Source organism: Ovis canadensis, chromosome 13 (assembly GCF_042477335.2).
Source record: "Ovis canadensis isolate MfBH-ARS-UI-01 breed Bighorn chromosome 13, ARS-UI_OviCan_v2, whole genome shotgun sequence".
NCBI classification, from domain to species: Eukaryota; Metazoa; Chordata; class Mammalia; order Artiodactyla; family Bovidae; genus Ovis; species Ovis canadensis.
This window is the reverse complement of record NC_091257.1, coordinates 31767859-31784986: the sequence shown is the minus strand read 5'-3', so window position 1 is coordinate 31784986 and position 17128 is coordinate 31767859. Positions and strand designations below refer to the sequence as shown.

General features: G+C 46.3%; 1 protein-coding gene across 3 annotated transcripts in view; it reads right to left on the bottom strand.

Moving 5' to 3' along the window:
• Nucleotides 1-17128, bottom strand: part of CAMK1D (calcium/calmodulin dependent protein kinase ID) — a 393058-nt gene that overhangs the window by 227705 nt on the left and 148225 nt on the right. For all 3 annotated transcript variants that reach the window (XM_069547252.1, XM_069547254.1, XM_069547253.1), the window contains exon 2: nt 7619-7750. In XM_069547252.1, the coding sequence (XP_069403353.1) occupies nt 7619-7750 (132 nt within the window). The remainder of the gene's footprint in view (nt 1-7618; nt 7751-17128) is intronic.

Below are 17128 nucleotides of genomic sequence, written 5' to 3'. Positions count from 1 at the left end.
CTGGAAGAAATGGAGAAGCGAAGTACAGAGTTAGAGGAAAAAGTTCACCAAATTCGGCAAGATTCCAAGGTCGGCTCTCCAGCAGGGCCAGATGGACTAGCGTTGGCTCTTATGTATGTTTGACGCTTTCACTAAGCCTGCAGTGAACAGGTCCAAGAAGGGCTGTGTCAACTTTCCAACGCGACTCGAGTCCTGCAGCTGATACACCCGCGTGTGCACGCTCCAAGCTTGACAAGACTGTGGCTTTAATCATAGACACATAGAACAAAAATAGCCACCATCAAATAACCTAACCACATCCCTCAACCTGTTTTGCTGGAATTGCACAGTTTTTCCCAAATTAAGGGAACTTTCAGCAAAAGTTTTTCAGGGTAGCAAAGGGTTCCAGGATCATAACAGAAAGAGAGCCACCTCCCTATTTGTTATCTCATGGCCTCCAGACATTCCTTTTCACACTTCCTGCTTGTGTCCTTCATTCTGAGAGTATGTTTCCACAGGAAAGGTCTCTCCGTGCTAGAACACCATCTTCTAGGCAGATTAGATCCTTAAAAAGTTGTACTGGTGCCTGAGAAACTCAAGTATCAGCTTTACCAGCTTGGCCACTTTCAGTCATTGGAGAAGTGGTTTTGTTCGCTCTGAATCGATGAATTTCTATTGAAGTGTCTGTTTCTCTGACACACACAATAAACTGGCACTTGGCAGTGATTTAAAGAAGCAAATGGGCCAGCTTGCCGTCAGAACAAAGCTGCAGGAGCAGAAGCAAGCCAGATTTAAACGAGTTAATTTACAGAAAAGCCTTTCTCTGAAGACTAATACTTAATTCAAAACCAGCTGTCCTCTCCTTTGGGGGCTCAAGCTGCCTGCCTTGCCTCTAGTTAGTCTGTGCCGAGAGAAACATGTCTAGTCCAAGAGAGCCAGGGAATGAAGCTCCTGTAAGGAGTGCCCAGGCCTCCGGAGCCTGGCTGTGGTGCTGACTCATGCTCTCCCAGGAAGACAGCCTCACCGCCCTGTCCGCAATCCATCCTTGACCTTGCCATAGCAGATCCTGGGCTTTGGTGTCTGCTGCCTTCAGCAGCCCTGATTCCCTTCGAATGGCGGGCTTGCCAGTGAGAGTCCTGCTGACTTGACCAAGCCTTATGCCAGCCTCTCCAGTCTGGGAATGGCCATTACTGCCCCTACAACCCAGCCACCCTCAAAAAGCCAGGTTCTCACTCCTGAACCCAGCTCGTGGCTGGTGCCTGCTTCCCACTGAGGGGGATAACAGAGTTGAATCAGTTCCCCTCTAAGGATGAAATCCAGCTCTTCAAGAGGGACCACATTTGAGTTTGCTCCAGTAAATGAGCCCTCTCACCTAAAGGAAGCATCATCTGGGGTGTGTGTGTGTACACATATATGGATGTTTACATCTGGTGTGTGTGTGTGCATGCACATATATGCATGTTTACGTCTGGTGTGTGTGTATGTGCACATATATGCATGTTTACGTCTGGTGCGTGTGTGTATGCACACATATATGCATGTTTACATCTGGTGTGTGTGTATGTGCACATATATGCATGTTTACATCTGGTGTGTGTGTGCATGTGTGTGCGCACATATATGCGTGTTTACATCTGGTGCATGTGTGCATGTGTGCACATATATGCATGTTTACATCTGGTGTGCGTGTGTGCACATATATGCGTGTTTACATCTGGTGTGTGTGTGTGCGCACATATATGTGTGTTTACATCTGGTATGCGTGTGTGTACATATATGCGTGTTTACATCTGGTGTGTGTGTGCGTGTGTGCGTGCACATATATGCGTGTTTACGTCTGGTGTGTGTGTGCATGTGTGTGCGCACATATACGTGTGTTTACGTCTGGTGTGTGTGTGCGTGCACATATATGCATGTTTACATCTGGGGTGTGCGTGTGTGTGCGCACATATATGCGTGTTTATGTCTGGTGTGTGTGCGTGTGCATGTGCACATATATGCATGTTTACACATTTCTCCATACTGCTGGGCACATGAAGAGCATCTTCATCCCCCTGGGAGGTGAGACCATGAAGCCAAAGCCTTTGAGCAGTTCTTCTCAACACTGACCTGGCTGCATGTAAGAGTTCTGGGATGGAGATGGGGTGCTTCTTAAAATTTCCCAGTAGCCACCATTATCTCCAATTCTATCTCAATTGGTCAGGCTGGAGCATGGGCGTCAGGATGTTTGCAAAAGACTCCTGAGTGATTTTAAAGTGCCATCAGGGTTGAGAAACACTGATTTAGAGGGAAAAAGGCAGAGACCCTGAGCTGAGACTCCCCCGTGTATCCACAATGAGGTACTTGCAGTTTAAAAGCAATTCCTACCCAGGCGAGAATTCTCCCCCAGGAAAGATCATCTCTGCAGCCAATAAAGTACCCATTAGAACAGTATGGCATCCTGGGGCCATGTTTCATGAGCACAGTGACTCTTGAACCAGTTCAAGCCTTGGTAACCCCAACTATTAGGAAAAGGGTTACTCTGAAGACATCGGTTTTGCTTCTCTCGTCTCCTATATTCCATCTTCATGCATTCCCTTCATCCGTCATTTCAGTGCAGGCTGTTTGTATATTTTCCTTTCTGCTGCTGCTGCTGCTAAGTTGCTTCAGTCATGTCCGACTCTGTGCGACCCCATAGACGGCAACCCCCCAGGCTCCACCATCCCTGGGATTCTCCAAGCCAGAACACTGGAGTGGGTATTTTCCTTTCTACTTCTCCATAAATGCTTTATGTGTTGCCTTGAAATTAGATTTGAGCACTGCCTGCCCTCTAAATAAATAATACCACAGAAACGATAAGCTCCATAATCCAGTGGTAACACTAACATTGTGATATTCCATAACGCAGAGAACATGCCCTTCACAGGACCTGAGCTAACCATTCCTCCAGGGAAGGCTGGTGCTGAGCCATACAGACCCAGCCTCCTGCCAGTTAGACAGAATCCCTCGATGTTACATAGCAACTGCCTACCATGAAGCCTGTCTCTTTTTATTCCCTCTGATCTTGGTTTAATATCCACTTATCAAGTAAGAGATTCATTTTGGAACTATTTTCAGGGCAAGAATAGAGACATCCTAAGGATATATTAGCTACATTACTTTAATCCAATGAAAAACATAAATCTCTCACCCTGCAATAAACTCAGCACAGAGGAGGGCAAGCAGTCTCCCAGATGGGCCTCCTTAGATGAAAAATAGCCTGAAAATATACCAATGACCAGGGAATACTACAGAATTTGGAATAATGCAGGCCTCTTTAGAACCCTGTCTTCAAGGATTTAGTTACAGAGGACCAAAGGATTTTTTAACACATGATTTCAGACTAATTTATTATTCAGCAAGCCCAGGACATGGCTGGGCTTCAGACCTCCATCGTCGACCGGCCATCCCCCAAGACCAGCATGTCTGAATCAGAACTCACCACCTCCCTCCTGCTCCTGGATTTCTGATCGCAGTTAATGAGGTTGTCATCCACCCACCTAGCCAATCAGAAGCCTGGACGTTATCCTAGACTCAGCTCTCCCCTCAACTGTCTCCCAGCTCCTCCCCAGTCTCTGCGTCCTGGAGATTCCATTCTGCCTCTTGCATCCCAGCCCACAGATCCGATTCTGATGCACTGCCGTGCCTCCAATGGCTGCCTAACTGCTTCCCCGCATAGTGAATCTTACCCCACCTTCTTCGTTCTGCAACAATAATCTTTATGAAACAATCCTGATCACGTTGCTCCTTCCATTAAAACATTCCAAGGCTCCCCGCTGTCTGCAGGATAAAGTGGGGGTATACAGCATCCCATGATCCAACCTCCCCAACCTCAGGGCCCTCACATCTCACCTGGAACCCTCCGCCTGGTCCACTGGGCTCCGTGGAGTTCCCAGCACACCAGCTTGCCTCCCATCTCCTTTCCTCTGTTTACCCCGCCTCCTCCTGATTGGAATATCCCTCTGCCCTTCTTCCCTTAGCAAAATATACTCACTGTCTAGACGTACCTCCTCCAGGAAGCCTTCTCTCACACCCAACCCCAAAGGGAGAAATGGGAAGCCCTACTCTTAAATCCCTGGTAAGACCTCTCATTCGGTATCTACAATGTCATTGCACTTATCTAGCTCCCGGAAGACAAGAATTTTCTTGTTTTTTCAATCTCAGCACCTAGCAGTGCCAACTGATGCACAGGAATTTAATAAACATCAGTGAAATGAATGAATGTTTCAATGGTGGCTCTTGACAGTAGTTCCAAAACTATCTTTTCTACAACTAATATATTACACTTTGCTTTCGACTGCTTATGACATGAGACAGCCTCTTATTCTACTTGTAAATCATTCACAGGGACCAAAACCCATATAGGAGATACAGCCCATTTTCTCCCCTGAGAAATCACTGGTTTTCCACTCCTGAAAGAAGGGTCACACTTCAAGGCACCCCAATAGCAGAGAGTGAGAACTATCAAAATAAGTGATTCCCAGTCCCTGGTCCTGCCTTGCTTGAACTGCCCTCTTGCTGAAGTGTGCACCATTTGAGGGAGCCACGGGGTGGAGGCGCTACTGACGGCAGAAAGACCAAGACGTGAGCCAGGACTGGTTTATGAAGTTTGCATCTGCTGCCCTTGCCCAGGGAGACAGAAAATATCACCAAAAAGAAAACCTGACCTCCTTGGTTTTGTGGCTTCTAAGCTCATGAGGGAGACACCCAAAAATAAAGGCACCCTTCGTTGATTCAGCAACAGGCAGCCCTTGTGTCCAAGGAAGAACCTCTGGAAGGCTCTGAGCCCACCCAGATTTCCATCTAAAATGTCAGATATCTGCAACGTGGCTTCAACTTAATACACAGCCAAATCCCTCTTCTCCGGGTGCTGATTTCACATTGGAAAATGGGCAATTTAAATAAATGTTTCATTAACATAGTGTTTTCCTGCTTGATGCTAATGTACGTAGAGAAATTTGTTTTCCCAAATTCTTTGCCACAGAATTATTTCATGCAGTCCTCACAGGACAACGTGAAACTCTTCAGGTCCCTAAGAGACCAAACAAATAAGAGAAAATGCTTGTAATAAAAAGTACTATCGAGACTCATTTGTTCCAGAACACATATCACATATGCTGAAAAGGACAGGAAGATCCCAACCACCTCGGTGGTGCTGGGCTTGTACTGATGGCAACAAAGCGTCATTCAGTGGGCACAGTTGGTCTCTAAGACACAGAAGTGGGAGAGCTTATTCAGGAAAACCCAGACACTTTGTTTTGAGACCCAGTAAGGCGTGTTCCCATTCTTTTTCACTTATCTGTACAGGGATTCTTACTCTGTGCTGATTCCAAATCCCCAAAATCTCAAGGATATTTCTAGCATCTTTTGCTAATAGGAGAGCTTAAAAACTTCATAGCACAATGCTCGGATACACTTACACAAAAGCAAGTCCCATATAAAACTTTGTTCCCTCAAACCTTGGGAGACATGGGGAGAATGGCTTGACCATGAAAATGAGGGGAGAGGCCTGGACACCGTGCTAACGGGAGACCACCTTTTGGGAGGATCCAACCACCTCAGAATGGTTCTCGGCATCTTTGAGCTGGAGGCATTACTCTGACTTAGTTCTGAGATGCTGGGATAGGGCTTCCCACATGGAACTAGTGGCAAAGAACCCACTTGCTGACGCAGGAGACATAAGAGACCCGGGTTCGATCCCTGGGTCAGGAAGATCCTCTGAAGAAGGGAAAGGCAACCCACTCCAGTATTCTTGCCTGGAGAATCCCATGGACAGAGGAGCGTGGCAGGCTACAGTCCATGGGGTCACAAAGAGTTGGATACGACTGAAGCAACTTAGCACGCACATAAGAAATATACATTTGGTCTTGTCCACAGGTCCCAACTTCCAGCTCATAAAACTCTTGGAATTTCCTAAGTGTGAGAGACAAAGGTGTCTTTGTTATGTGAATGAGGTGACTTTTAGAAGCACCAGGCTGGAGGCTCTGTGTGTGTGTGTTAGTCACTCAGTCGTGTCTGACTCTTTGCAACCCCATGGACTGTAGCCAGCGAGTCTTCTCTGCCCATGGAATTCTCCAGGCAAGAATACTGGAGGGCGTTGCCTTTCCCTTCTCCAGGGGATCCTTCCAACCCAGCAATCAAACCTGGGTCTCCCAGATTGCAGAGAGAATCTTTACCATCTGAGCCACCAGGGAAGCCCAGGCCGGAGGCTAGCTGCCAGGAGAACCAACCGGGTGACTAGAGAGTTGGGGCTTTCATTCCATCCCCCAGATTTCCAGGGAGAGGAGAGGGGCTGGAGGTTGAATCGGTCACCAATGGCCGATGATTTTATCAATCACAACTATATAATGAAGCCTCCATAAAAGCCCCAAAGGACAAGTTTTTGTCCCTTTTTGGAGAGCTTCCGCATTGGGGAACCAGAATGCTTCTGTGTGCCACGCTGGCCTCACGCTTCAGGAGGACAGAAGCCTCTTTGTTCAGGACCCTGCTGTGTGTATCTCTTCATCTGGTTCTTGGTTCACATCCTTTAAGATCCTTTCATAATAATTCGGCCGTTTAGTGAGTAAATGGGTTTTCCTGAGTTCTGCAAGCCATTCTAGCAAACTGATCAACGCCCAGGAGGGGGTCGTGGGAGCATCTGATTTAGAGCCAGTCAGTCCGAAGTGCAGGTAACACGCAAGCTTCAGACAGCAGCCTGATGGGGGTGGTCTTGTGGGACTGAGCCCTTCACCTGCAGGATCGGGCTCTGTCTCCAGGTGGACAATGTCAGGGTTGAGCTGAACTCTTGGACAGCTTGCTGGCAACAGAATCGCTTGCTGGTGAGGGAAAACCCATGCACGCTGGAACTGGGTCCAGAAACCCCATCCAGGTTCTATTACGGGGGGAGCAAAACCAACCTCAGTGAAGAGGTAAAGCAGGTAACCAGTGAGCTCTGGAACTCACTGGGTGCCAGGTGCCAGGGTGAGTGGCAAGAGCAAGAGGCCCACCAAAGAGTGTGGAAATCACACTGGTGGGGCTGACCTCCCAGGCTATGCCACATCTGAGCTGCAAGGCGATGGACAAGTGACTTTCATCTCTAAGCTTCACCTCCTTCTTATAAAATAAAGCAACAACAAGAAACCAATAATACTACTGGGCACAGTGGCAGTGGCAGCCACCCTTTCACTGAGCACTCACTCCGCAGCAGGTGCCGCACAGACACTTGCTAAGCACCGTCTCACTTAATCCTGAGAACACCTGGGGGATGTACTAACTCCAGTTTATGGAGGAGGTGCAGAGCTCAGAAACAGCCCAAGGTCCCCTAGCTGGAGGGAGTGGCAGGGTCTCAGTTCAAAGCCAAGTCCACCAGACTGCCCTGTTCTTTGGAAAGAATAATGACCTCAAGTGACTGCCACGAACATTAGGAGATGAAATACAATATGGAAAGTGCTCTGGACGGCCCACATAAACAGCAGTCAGGATTAACGAGCCCACTCCTCACTGCAGGTCAGCGTCCTGGCCGCCCTCTCTAGCCACTGGGCGTGCGGCTCCCTGTAGCCTCCTCTTTCCCTTGCATCAGAGACCTCATCATCTTGGCATGACCCCCGGTGAGGGCGTGGGGAGGCCGCCCTCCTGCACTCACCTTCTCAGGACGGCGATCTCATTCTCAATGCTGCTTTCTTTGCCCTTCAGTGCCTTCTTGGGAATACACTTGACCGCAAAGAGTTTTCCAGTTGCCTTCTCTTCAGCTAAGACCACTTCCGAAAATGCCCCACTGTGAAAAGAGAGAGAGAAAAAGAAGCAGATTAGATTGAGGAGATCTGGGGATTCCTGACCGGTCCTCTGATTCCACTTCCAAAATCAAGTGTAATAGCAACAATAAGAAGGATCCCTGGTGATTTTTTTAATTCAACCACACTCCTGACCAAACGTCTTTATGCAAAGAGTAAACAGAGGCAAGGGTGACCGCTTGCAAAGGGACACGGGGATGTCCATGTGGGTGTGGCCACCCCCCCCCCCGTCAACTGCCACTCTGAGAACAGCCAAGCGATGATAACTCAGGAGTCACAGGAATGCTCCAGGAAGGCTCCTGCAGAAAAGACTGCACCCATCTGAAGCTGTCGGCACCCCCAACCTCAAGCAGACAAGAATGTCTACATTCCTCCCAGGCCCTTTCAGTCCCAAGAAAATTTCAGAGCACTTAGCAAACTTGCAATTAATTCTCACAGATAGGTAAAAGTGTAATTAATGTGTACAACGTGTGGTATTGACATGGGTTAATTAATTGGCAGGGCTGTGCATGGCTGCAGTGAGCAGCTTACTTCTCTTCTAAGTCAAACAAAAACAAACATGATGCCCTGAGTCAGGGAGACTTTCCTGCCTGAAAACATAAATCTTTCTCTGTGAGGTCAGAGCCCCAGACTGAAAATGTAACCAGACCATTCAGGCCCAGAGATTACCTATCTCCCGAGAGGTGGTCCATGAGCGCCAGAGGCTGCCTTGTCCCTCCGCCTGCCACCTTCCCTATCTCCAGCAGAAAACCTCTGGGTGCCACTCTCGGGAGGGGGCACAACTTCCCTAATGACTCAAACAAAAACAGATGCCTTCCTTGTCTGCTGCAGAACTCAGTAACATGGGTTTTGTGCAGGCCACAGAAAGTCACGGAGTCATTCTTGGTCTCCAGACTTGCAGGAGCAACTCCTGTTTCCTTTGAGAGACACTAAACACAGCGGCTAAACAATTATGATCAGAGACAAGCTCTCCTGCATCAAAAGAAGCCACTAGAAGGACCAATGTCATCCCAACACTGGTGCCTGGGGGCCTTTGTTCTTCAGTCAGCCTCCGAGATGCCTAGGCAATGGATGAATGGGTAAAGAAGACGGGGTGCATATACACAATGGAACACCGCTCAGCCCTAAAGAAGAACAAAATAATGCCATTCGCAGCCACATAGGCGGACCTGGAGATCATCATACTGAGTGAAGTCAGACTGAGAAAGACTCATACCATGTGATTCTGCTTAGTGTGAAATCTGGAAAAAAGGCACAAATGAACCTATCACAAAACAGAAAGAGTCACAGATGTAGAAAACTTATGGTTACCAAGGGGGAAAAGGGGGCACGGGGAAAACTGGGAGATTGGGATTGACACATATTCACTACTATACATAAAACAGGTAATAAAGACCTTCTGCATAACACAGGGAACTCTACTCAATACTCTGTAATGGCCTATATGGGGAAAGAATCCAAAAAAGAGTGTATGCATGTATATGCTTAACTGATTCACTCTGCTGTATACCTGAAATTAACACAACATTGTAAATCAACTAAACTCCAATAAAAATTAATTTTAAAAAAAAAAACAACAGATGCCTAAGCAAGAGTGGACTTTTCTCTCCCCATCCTGTGCCACCTGACAGGGATAGGCATCTGTCCTGGAGCAGAGACATACTGATAGACAGATTTTAAATCCTTTCCAGTGGGAGGAATTCACCACTGAGTGCAATTAACTGTGAGTCTTCGGGGCAAGTGTTCCTCCTGAACCCCAACTCTTGAGAGAGGAGTCTGTCTTCCAGGCCTGCATCTAATTATAGAAAGCTGAGAGACAGAAGATCCGTAGTCCATGAAAGACCCAAATGGCAAACGTCAGAGCAAAGATCTGCCCACGATCTCCAGCCAGGTCACAGTCTCCCCCACCCTCCACATGCCTGGCATACACAGACACCTTCTCGACTCAGCCAGAACAGCAATTATGAAACGGAAATACATAAAACCCAGGGCAGATTTATCAGAGTGATATATGGTACTAGACATTCCCAGTGGCATTTGGTCACTGCCAATGGCTTTTGTCCAAAAAAGCCAGTTCATAACAACTTGAGGGAATCCTCCACCCAGCAGCTGCTCTTCCTGCTCATGTGTGTCTGGGGATGAACTGAGGTGAATTCTCCTCCCAGTGAGGGCTCCTAGGCAGAAGGAATGTGAAGGGTTATGGACTCGCTCCCAGGGAAAGGGGGGTGGGAGGGATTGGGATTGGTACACATATACTACTGATACTGTATATAAAGCAGATAGCTAAGGCGAATCTGCTGTGCAGCACAGGGAACTCTTCTCAGTGGTCTGTGGTGGCCTAAATGGGGAGGAAATCCAAAACAGAGGAGATGTATGAATACATATGTGTGCTAAGTCACTTTAGTCATGTCCGACTCTGCAACCCCATGGACTATAGCCTGCCAGGCTCCTCTGTCCACAGAATTCTCCAGGAAAGAATACTGAAGTGAGCCGCTGTGCCCTCCTCCAGGGGATCTTCCCGACTCAGGGATGGAACCCGTGTCTCTTACGTCTCCTGCACTGACAGGTGGGTTCTTTACCACTTGTGCCACCTGGGAGGCCCAGGCATATGTATAGCTGTACAGCAGAAACTAGCACAGCATTGTAAAGGAACTATCCTCTAAAAAAAATTAATTCTTAAAAAATGGTTACATTGGAAAAATTTGACAAGCCTTTTCACTCCTTACCTCTCTAAAGGAGAAAGAAGTTATATGAATCACTGGAGGCACTGGATGTTACGTACCGCTTGACAGTTACAGAGTGCTTTGGCCCATTTCAGTGAATCCAATTCATATGGCAACCCAAGAAGTGCACAGGAAGCTACTGTCCTCTGTTTTGCAGAGGAAGACACTGAGGCCCAGGCGAGAAAGGTCAGAAAAGAAAACGCAGGTTTCCTAACCTTTCCCAGGTCCTTTTCAAGACACTCTGCTGGGCTGCTAGCAGGGAGCCTGCCCCACAAGAGGGGCAGGTGGCAGGAAGGGAGGGCCAGACACTGCCTTTCGGTGAGCCGTCTCCTGTCCTCCCGCCCCAAGGGTGCAAACCCACCTCGCGGCCTCGCTGAGCCAAACGGTGTGCATCTATCCAGCTTTAAGCTTTCCAAAGACAGAGTTCACTGGTCTTCAGGGGATATAAAGTAAGCATAAATTGCTATTGTTCCTACAATAAACATAAATCACTGGAAGACACTTTCCCATTCCAAGAAAGCTAATTAAAAATATCAGAAGCTCATGAATGAAGAGTAGGGGCACTTTCAGTGTAATTACACAACAAAATCAGGCATGTGTCTGCTTGTGTGCAGTAGGGGAGAAGGAGAGGGAGACAGGCAGAGAGAGTAAGGCTGGGAAGGGGCTGGTCACGGGAAGGAAGACAGCAAGAAAAATTATCTGAGAGCCAGAAAGTCTCCAGACAACCCAGGGAAATAAATTCCTAAGAACGCAAGTAGGGACTGAGAGTCACCAAGTTATACAAAATACAGGGAGGTCAGAGCAGGTCACACTCCACAGCTGTAAGATACAAGGGCTGGGCATTTCATACTGGGCGGGACAGCCTTCCAGACAGACTGAGCCACACCTGAAGCTTGAACTGGCGGTCTGTACGGGGGCCGCTCCTGCCTGGCACCCCCTTGTCCTCCCTCCGTGATCTGACTCCTCCCTTTGTCACCCCTTGACTAGAACCAGGAGGGCTGGCCACTGGAAGGTGGCAGGGGTTGACCAAATGCTAAACCCAGGGCTCTCCTGCTGCTCATCCTATCAGTCTCTTGTGTGACCTCTGACGGCGGTAGCCTCCTTCCTAAAACTCCCTCCTTCCTGGTTCTATGACAGCTCTCTCCTCCCATCTGTATATCCAGCTTCTCTCATTGCCACCTGTTCCTCCTCTTATCAAATGTCAGTGATCCCCTAAGTCCCATCCTCAGCCCAGCCTTCATCTTACTCTATGCCCTCCCCCGGAAAACCTGGGGGTGTTTCCTGTTTCCACACCACCACCCATCTCCTCATGGTCCCCTAACCTTGATCTAAATTGTAACCTCCCTCATCTCATCTCGTGTGCAAATCTCATCTTTCCAGCTGCCTACTAGGGCCCTAGTATCTTCTTCCCCAAACTTCTATCGCTTATACCCACTCTTATTTTAGATCCAGGAAACCAGCCTAGAACTCAACCTCATTCCTTTCCCACTTCCACCACCAAGTAGATCCAGGTTTTCACTAACAAGACTCTCAGATGACTGTCTGTCTTTCCATCCCTACACCACTGCTTTGAGTTCCAGTTATTCCATTCAGGACTCTCTCCTGGCTCCTCTGGCCTCAGCAAGCCTACCTCCCACCACTATCTTCTACCTATTCCTGGAATTATTTTTCCAAAGCAAAGATCTGATTATGTGACTACCCTACTTAAAACACTGAGGCTTCAACCCTACACAGGATAAAGTTTAAACTCCTTTGCAAGTTTCCATGGCATTCAACGGGCTTCCTGGTGGCTCAGACGGTAAAGAATCTGCCTGCAGTGCAGGAGATCTAGGTTTGATCTCTGAGTCGGAAGATCACCCGGAGAAGGAAATGGCAACCCACTCCAGAATTCCTGCCTGGAGAAGTATATGCACAGAGGAGCCTGGCGGGCTACAGTCCACAGGGTTACAAAGAGTCGGACACGACTGAGTGACCAACACTTTCACTTCCATGACATTCAAAGCTCTCCCCAATTTGACCCCAACCTGCAAGCTCCTCCACCACCAAGCCATCCCCAGCACAAACGTGCCCCACCATGCACACATCATCTCCACTCAACCACAAAGGTCAGCTGGCATTTCCCAAATACACCCATGCCCTTTCACACCACTTGAGATAGGTTCCAGTCCACCCACCTCCTCTCTTTCTTGAATACCATTCCTTTTTCTTTCTGCTTGGCAAAACTCTGTTTCTATGGGAATGGCACCCCACTCCAGTACTCTTGCCTGGGAAATCCCATGGATGGAGGAGCCTGGTAGGCTACAGTCCATGGGGTCGCGAAGAGTCGGACACGACTGAGCGACTTCACTTTCACTTTTCACTTTCCTGCACTGGAGAAGGAAATGGCAACCCACCCCAGTGTTCTTGCCTAGAGAATCCCAGGAACGGGGGAGCCTGGTGGGCTGCCGTCTATGGGGTCACACAGAGTCAGACACGACTGACGTGACTTAGCAGTAGCAGCAGTTGATATATTTCCTTATCTTTGAAGGCTTTCTTAATTGTCTTCCCCTCAGACAGAATGAGGCCATCATTCTGAGGCTCACACACTTGACTCAAACCTCTACTGCCTTATGCATACATGCCATTTGTGGCCTTTTGTGTGCTTGCCTATATGTGAGCAGAACTCCTAAGCTATTCTCTTCTGTGTCTCCATTCCTAACAATGTTTGGCGCTAAACGATGCCCAAGGCAGTTTGATGATCACCCTTACCTGAGGCTCTCCTCAGATTCTCCCCTATGCTGCAGATGGACCAAGTAAATGTTGTTCTCCAATGACCTTCCACTCCGTGTAGGGGAAAAATACTGTTCCTTCCCGCCTTTATAATGTAGTCCTCTGAGTTTCTATGCAAGCCTATGCAGAAAGATCCTCAAAGGTTTCTCTTGAAGCATAAAAATTCTTTGCACCTTTCCAGATATATTTTAAACTGTACACCTATGCACCTGAATGCTTAAATCATATTCTACAGTTGAATAATCCTGAGGTCACTAATTTGTGAATTTATGGCATGATATTTCTCCCCATAAATCATTGTCTTGATTATAGAAGTAAAATTTGTTAGGAAAATGGAGACGGCAGATTTTTAGATAGGTAAAGGACCTTAGGAAATGCACAATCATGGGGGAAATTAAACTCCCAGGGACTTGAAAATGGTATTTCTTCAAGTTGTGACAAGATATTTCTTTGAGTTTCAAAGAAAACTATTCTATTTTTTAAAAACACACCGCATTTCCAATTAAATTAAATCTTTATGATGAATTACTGAAAAGGTCAAAGAAAAAAATTCTTCGTGAAGTGCTAAATATTTTCATCTCCTGAAGATAAGCTGCACAAATTACAAAAGCTGAATCTTTCCCCCTTTTCTTCCACATTTCAAAGCAAATCACATCATTACCCGGAGGGACACCTTACTCTGATTGTAAGCTAGGCAGATTGGAGAAAATAAACAATCTTTCGAGAGCTGAATTTCTAAGACTCGAGGGAAATGTCATATTTTCTATATTGACTAAAGAATTCCTCTTGCTTCTAACTTCATAAATAATGGCTCTAAAAAACACTGCTTTGTTTTTGCTTTATCTAGTTAGTTGTAAGAATGGAACCCTGGTGTTGTAATGAGAACTATCCACTCCATAGACTATAAAGACTATAAAGTTCAATCAGTGATTGGCACCCAATCCTCTATGAGTGAAATGATTCCCAACTCCCAACTGACTAATGGGAAAACAAGCAAAGAAGTGGGTCAGGTTCCAGAAAGTCCTTATATTCTTGAGCTCCCTAGAAAAGCAGCACAAAATCCATGTGCATCAAGGATACCTTGCTTTAAATAGACATTTAAGGGTTTTGTGAATCACAGTGAGACATTTACCTTCCAGGTGTTAAAGAAAACTCCTAGGGCCATTCAGAGCACCTACCTCCAATTGTGCGGCAATATATTGAGACTAGAACTCAGAGCAAAGCCACACCCACAGATTCACTGGATAGCACAACTACTCACTATCAATTCTGATCATAAAAAGTAAACACAAGAATCTATAAGGAGGAGGGATAAACTAGGAATATGGGATAACAGATATATAGCACTACATATAAAGCAGATAAACAAGGATTTACTGTATAGCATGTCTTGTAATAATCTATAATGGAAAATCTATAATGAAATACATACGCACATATATATGGATAACTGAATCACTTTGCTGTACACTTGAAACGAACACAATATTTTAAATCAACTATACTTTAATTTTTTAAAAAGAGGATCTCTGGAGTCTGCTTTCTCGGTTTCTATGATCTATAATCTGAAGTTGTTAAGAACAAATATCAGGTAGTACCTAAGAAGAGGAGCTGATGTGCTGGCTCTCCTAAGTGCACATAATGTTAAAATAAACTCTTTTCACAAACAAGAGCAACCGCATCACAAAATATACAAACATTTAGTCTCTGACTACCTGCTATGACTTGTATATTTTCGGTGCTCCCCACATGTCCATATGACTGACCTGGGGAAACCTCTAAAAGACACCGCTGATTTTTAAGCAAAATCAGGAATTCCAGGGCTGTCTTTCTGATTCCGAGAGTACACTAAAGTGGCCACTCGATAAAATTATATCCATCTCAAATTAGACCAAGAAATAATCAGATGCTGCTGAAATGATCTGCCCTATTAGTTCAGAGCCAGCTATTACTTGTCCATTGAGTTTCCAAGCTTCTGAATCATTCTACATGCAAATCAGATTGGCTGTGTTATTATCTTTATTAACACCATCACCTCTAGCCCACTGCCACTACTAAAATGTGCAACTGGACAGACAGATGTTACCCCAGGCTCTGGACCATAAATCTAAAATATTCTTTTCCACTAAGCCTACTGTTTTCCCCAGTGTCAGGCCAGGACAATATTAAGGGCTGATGGGAAAGAAAAGAAAAAAAATCTAAACAGTAGAAATGAAGTTGGTAATATGTGGCTTGAGACAGCAGAGAAACAAACAGGTGCCTTTGAGACCTCTTGTTCCAGAGCAGAATCAATTCTTAAAATAGGAAAACCTGTGTGCTCACCCCAACAGTTGTCTTACTGACCCCAGAGAATCCAAACGGATAATAACAGTAGTGGAGTCAGATGGTCTCAGTGTCTAAACTCTCCAGGCAGAAATTAGGCAATTTTAGAAGTGGCAATAACTCCTTTTGGTAGAATCTTCACTTAAATATCTTCACCAATTCATATGCCATGCGTGACATTGTATGCTAATTCAGTCCAGTGACCTAAAGAAAGACATGTCTGATATGAATAAAGCTCTGACAAGCAAGCAGAAAGAGAAGTCTTAATTCAACAACAAATATGTGCACATGAAAACTGGCATCTCTTCATTTATAGATACAACATCTATTACTTTAAGTGTGTTTCCTCAAACCCTCCCTTTGACAATTACATAGTATTCATTTGAGCAACTGAACTGAACATGATAGTTCATAGCGACGCTTCAGCTAGAAGTAATACAAACTTCCTTTTTTCAAGAAAAAAATGTATAACAAGCCCTCATTAATTTTGACCTGTGTCTCACCAGCCAGCTCACATAAGTGACATTTTCTTAACTTTAGTAAGGAAGACTCCCATTAAAAATAGCTATTCTTTTTCACCCAGAAATACCCTCTTCTTCTTCAACTGGCAAATTCCACAATGACTAGCCCCCAGATTCTAAAACAGCTTCAAGAGCCATGACAGAAATGTTCTTAAACATTCATCCGATTAGTGTGATTGTTGCCCAGATCAATTCTCATTCCAAGGACATCCCGCATCTGAAACCACTGGAGCGGGCGATGGCGACACTCGTCACAGGGAAAGCTGCAAAACAGCACTGTCCTGCGGGTGACAACTGGGTTTCTTAAGGTTTTTCTTGGTGCTAAATCTTTCCAGCTAACTGCTTCACTGATCCAAATGCAGAAGAGAAATAAATTCCAAATGAATGCCTCCTGCCGTATTTTAAAGAACATACTTCATTTAATAGCACAACTTTCCCCTTCACTTCTCTGCTGTGGTCCCACGTCTTCTCTCTGCTCTTCTCCAGTCACTTGTGAAAGGCTGATTTGGAACTGGAGTGAGTCAGTCATTTTTTCCTCAGCACATCCACAGGGAGCATTCACGGAAGCCTGGTTTTTGGAGGAGATGGCGGAATAAAAGATTCCGTTCTTCTGGGATTGCAGAATCTCCCTGTAGCCATGGCTAAAGAGCCAGCAACACTGAAAGGCACACAGGGCATCCTTGTGGGTCACACATGCCTTTGCTGTGAGAGCGCCTTTTACTTGGGTGATGGGGTGATGACTTGGATGAAACTAAACTCCCAGTATCTTCTCTATGTTCCTGGTCAACCGTGCAGACCTACGAGGCCTGCAGCCTTCATAGATCTCCTGTTTGGCCAAGATTCTCCGGACAGGGGTGACTCTTCAGAATGCCCTGGCCCTTTCTCACTCCCATTTCTCATGGCGGGCTAACCAGACCTAGCGTACATTCATGTCCCCCTGCTAAGAAGGTCCAGCATCCCCGATGCCAAATCCACAGGCTTCGGAGAGACTGGGAACAAGGGGTGGGCAAAACCATAACCCCGAAGC